We start from the raw sequence: 1,742 nt of genomic DNA, 5'->3' as shown, positions 1-1,742 counted from the left end.
GGGCCGGGGGGGCCAGCCATGGGAGGCTGCTCTGGCAGGAGGGGCAGGGCCGGGGGGGGCCAGCCACGGGAGGCTGCTCTGGCAGGAGGGGCAGGAGGCCTGTGGAACAGAGGGGTTCCCCAAGAGCCCCTCCCACCCTGCAGGCTCCCCACACCTTCCTCCCAGCCTCTGCTCCCCGCGTCCTTCGTCCCTTCCTCCCACCCCCAGCGGCCGCCCCACAGCGTGGGCCGACTCTCGGGCTCTTCTCCAGAGGTGGACTCCTGCCGCTCCAGCCCCTGCCAGCATGGAGGCCTGTGCCAGGACGGCGGCGGGACCTACCTGTGTGTGTGTCCAGAGGGCTTCCTTGGCTACCACTGTGAGACAGGTAGGCACATGGGCCCAGCCGCCCACCTGGGACTCCACAGCCCCTCCTGGAGACGCCTCCTTGGTCACCCACTCCTTCCCTCCCAGCTCCTCTGCCTGCCCAGGCCTCCCGACCCAGGACAGGCCGCGTTCCCCGCTGCCCATGACAGGCGCTCCCTGCCTGCCCCCTCCTGGCCCCCAGCGGGTCCCTGCCTGCCCCCTCCTGGCCCCCAGCGGGTCCCTGGGGCCCGAGGCTCCACTGCCCCCCAGTGCTGCCCACTGCCCGGGATGCGCTGCCCAGGACCGCGCTCAGGCAGGGCCCAGCCAGCAGCTCGCGCGTGTGGAGGCCGGGCCAGGGAGGCTGGCCGGGACCCTGTCCTCCTCATGCTGTCTCCTCTCTCAGCGAGTGACCCCTGCTTCTCCAGCCCCTGTGGGGGCCGTGGCTACTGCCTGGCCAGCAATGGCTCCCACAGCTGCACCTGCAAAGTGGGCTACACAGGCAAAGACTGCGCTAAAGGTGAGGTGGCCAGGCCTGGGGGAGGCCCTCCCTGCCAGACGCAGCGCCGGCCCTCGCAGCGGAGCCCAGGGGGCTGCTGAGTGGGGAGGGCACGGGTCAGGGTGTCGGGGCCCAGGTGAAACCTTGGGGGTGGGGTCCCAGAGCAGGGAGAGCGCCCCCCAGCCGCCACAGCGGGCAGCTGACCAGCTTTTCTTATTTTGGCTGTACTGCCGAAGACCTCCTCCCACCCACAGCCCTCAGGGTGGAGAGGGTGGAGGAGGGCGGCATCTCCGTGTCCTGGAGCCCACCGGAGGGCTCGGCGGCCAGGCAGGTGCTGGACGGCTACGCGGTCACCTACACCTCGGCGGATGGCTCCTTCCGCCGCACGGACTTTGTGGGCCGCGGCCGCTCCTCACACCAGCTGCGGGCCCTGGGGGCTGGCCGTGCCTACAACATCTCCATCTTCTCCGTCAAGCGGCACGCCAACAACAAGAATGACATCAGCCGGCCCGCAGCTTTGCTGGCCCGCACACGTGAGTGCCGGCCGCCCGCTGGGGTGGGGGTGCCTGAGCAGGAAGCCCTGGGTGGGTGACCAGGGTGGTGAGAAGGCCCCTGGACAGACCTGCGCTGGGCGTCTGGGCTGGGGGGGGAGGAGAGGAGCCCAGTGGACAGACCTGCGCTGGGCGTCTGGGCTGGGGGGGGAGGAGAGGAGCCCAGTGGACAGACCTGCGCTGGGAGTCTGGGCTGGGGGGGGAGGGGAGCCCAGTGGACAGACCTGTGCTGGGCATCTAGGCTGGGGGGGGAGGGGAGCCCAGTGGACAGACCTGCGCTGGAGGGGAGACTGGGAGGGGAGGGAAGTCCAGTGGACAGACCTGCACTGGAGGGGAGACTGGGAGGGGAGGGA

General features: G+C 70.8%; 1 protein-coding gene across 1 annotated transcript in view; it reads left to right on the top strand.

Moving 5' to 3' along the window:
• The window catches only part of Sned1 (sushi, nidogen and EGF-like domains 1), a 50,234-nt gene that overhangs the window by 32,497 nt on the left and 15,995 nt on the right, over positions 1-1,742 (top strand). Inside the window, exons 13-15 of the mRNA XM_013033649.1 lie at positions 166-364; positions 746-859; positions 1,075-1,371. Coding sequence (XP_012889103.1) covers positions 166-364; positions 746-859; positions 1,075-1,371 — 610 coding nt within the window. The remainder of the gene's footprint in view (positions 1-165; positions 365-745; positions 860-1,074; positions 1,372-1,742) is intronic.

Source organism: Dipodomys ordii, unplaced genomic scaffold (assembly GCF_000151885.1).
Source record: "Dipodomys ordii isolate 6190 unplaced genomic scaffold, Dord_2.0 Scaffold174, whole genome shotgun sequence".
Lineage (NCBI taxonomy): Eukaryota > Metazoa > Chordata > Mammalia > Rodentia > Heteromyidae > Dipodomys > Dipodomys ordii.
This window is presented reverse-complemented; position numbering and strand designations above follow the sequence as displayed.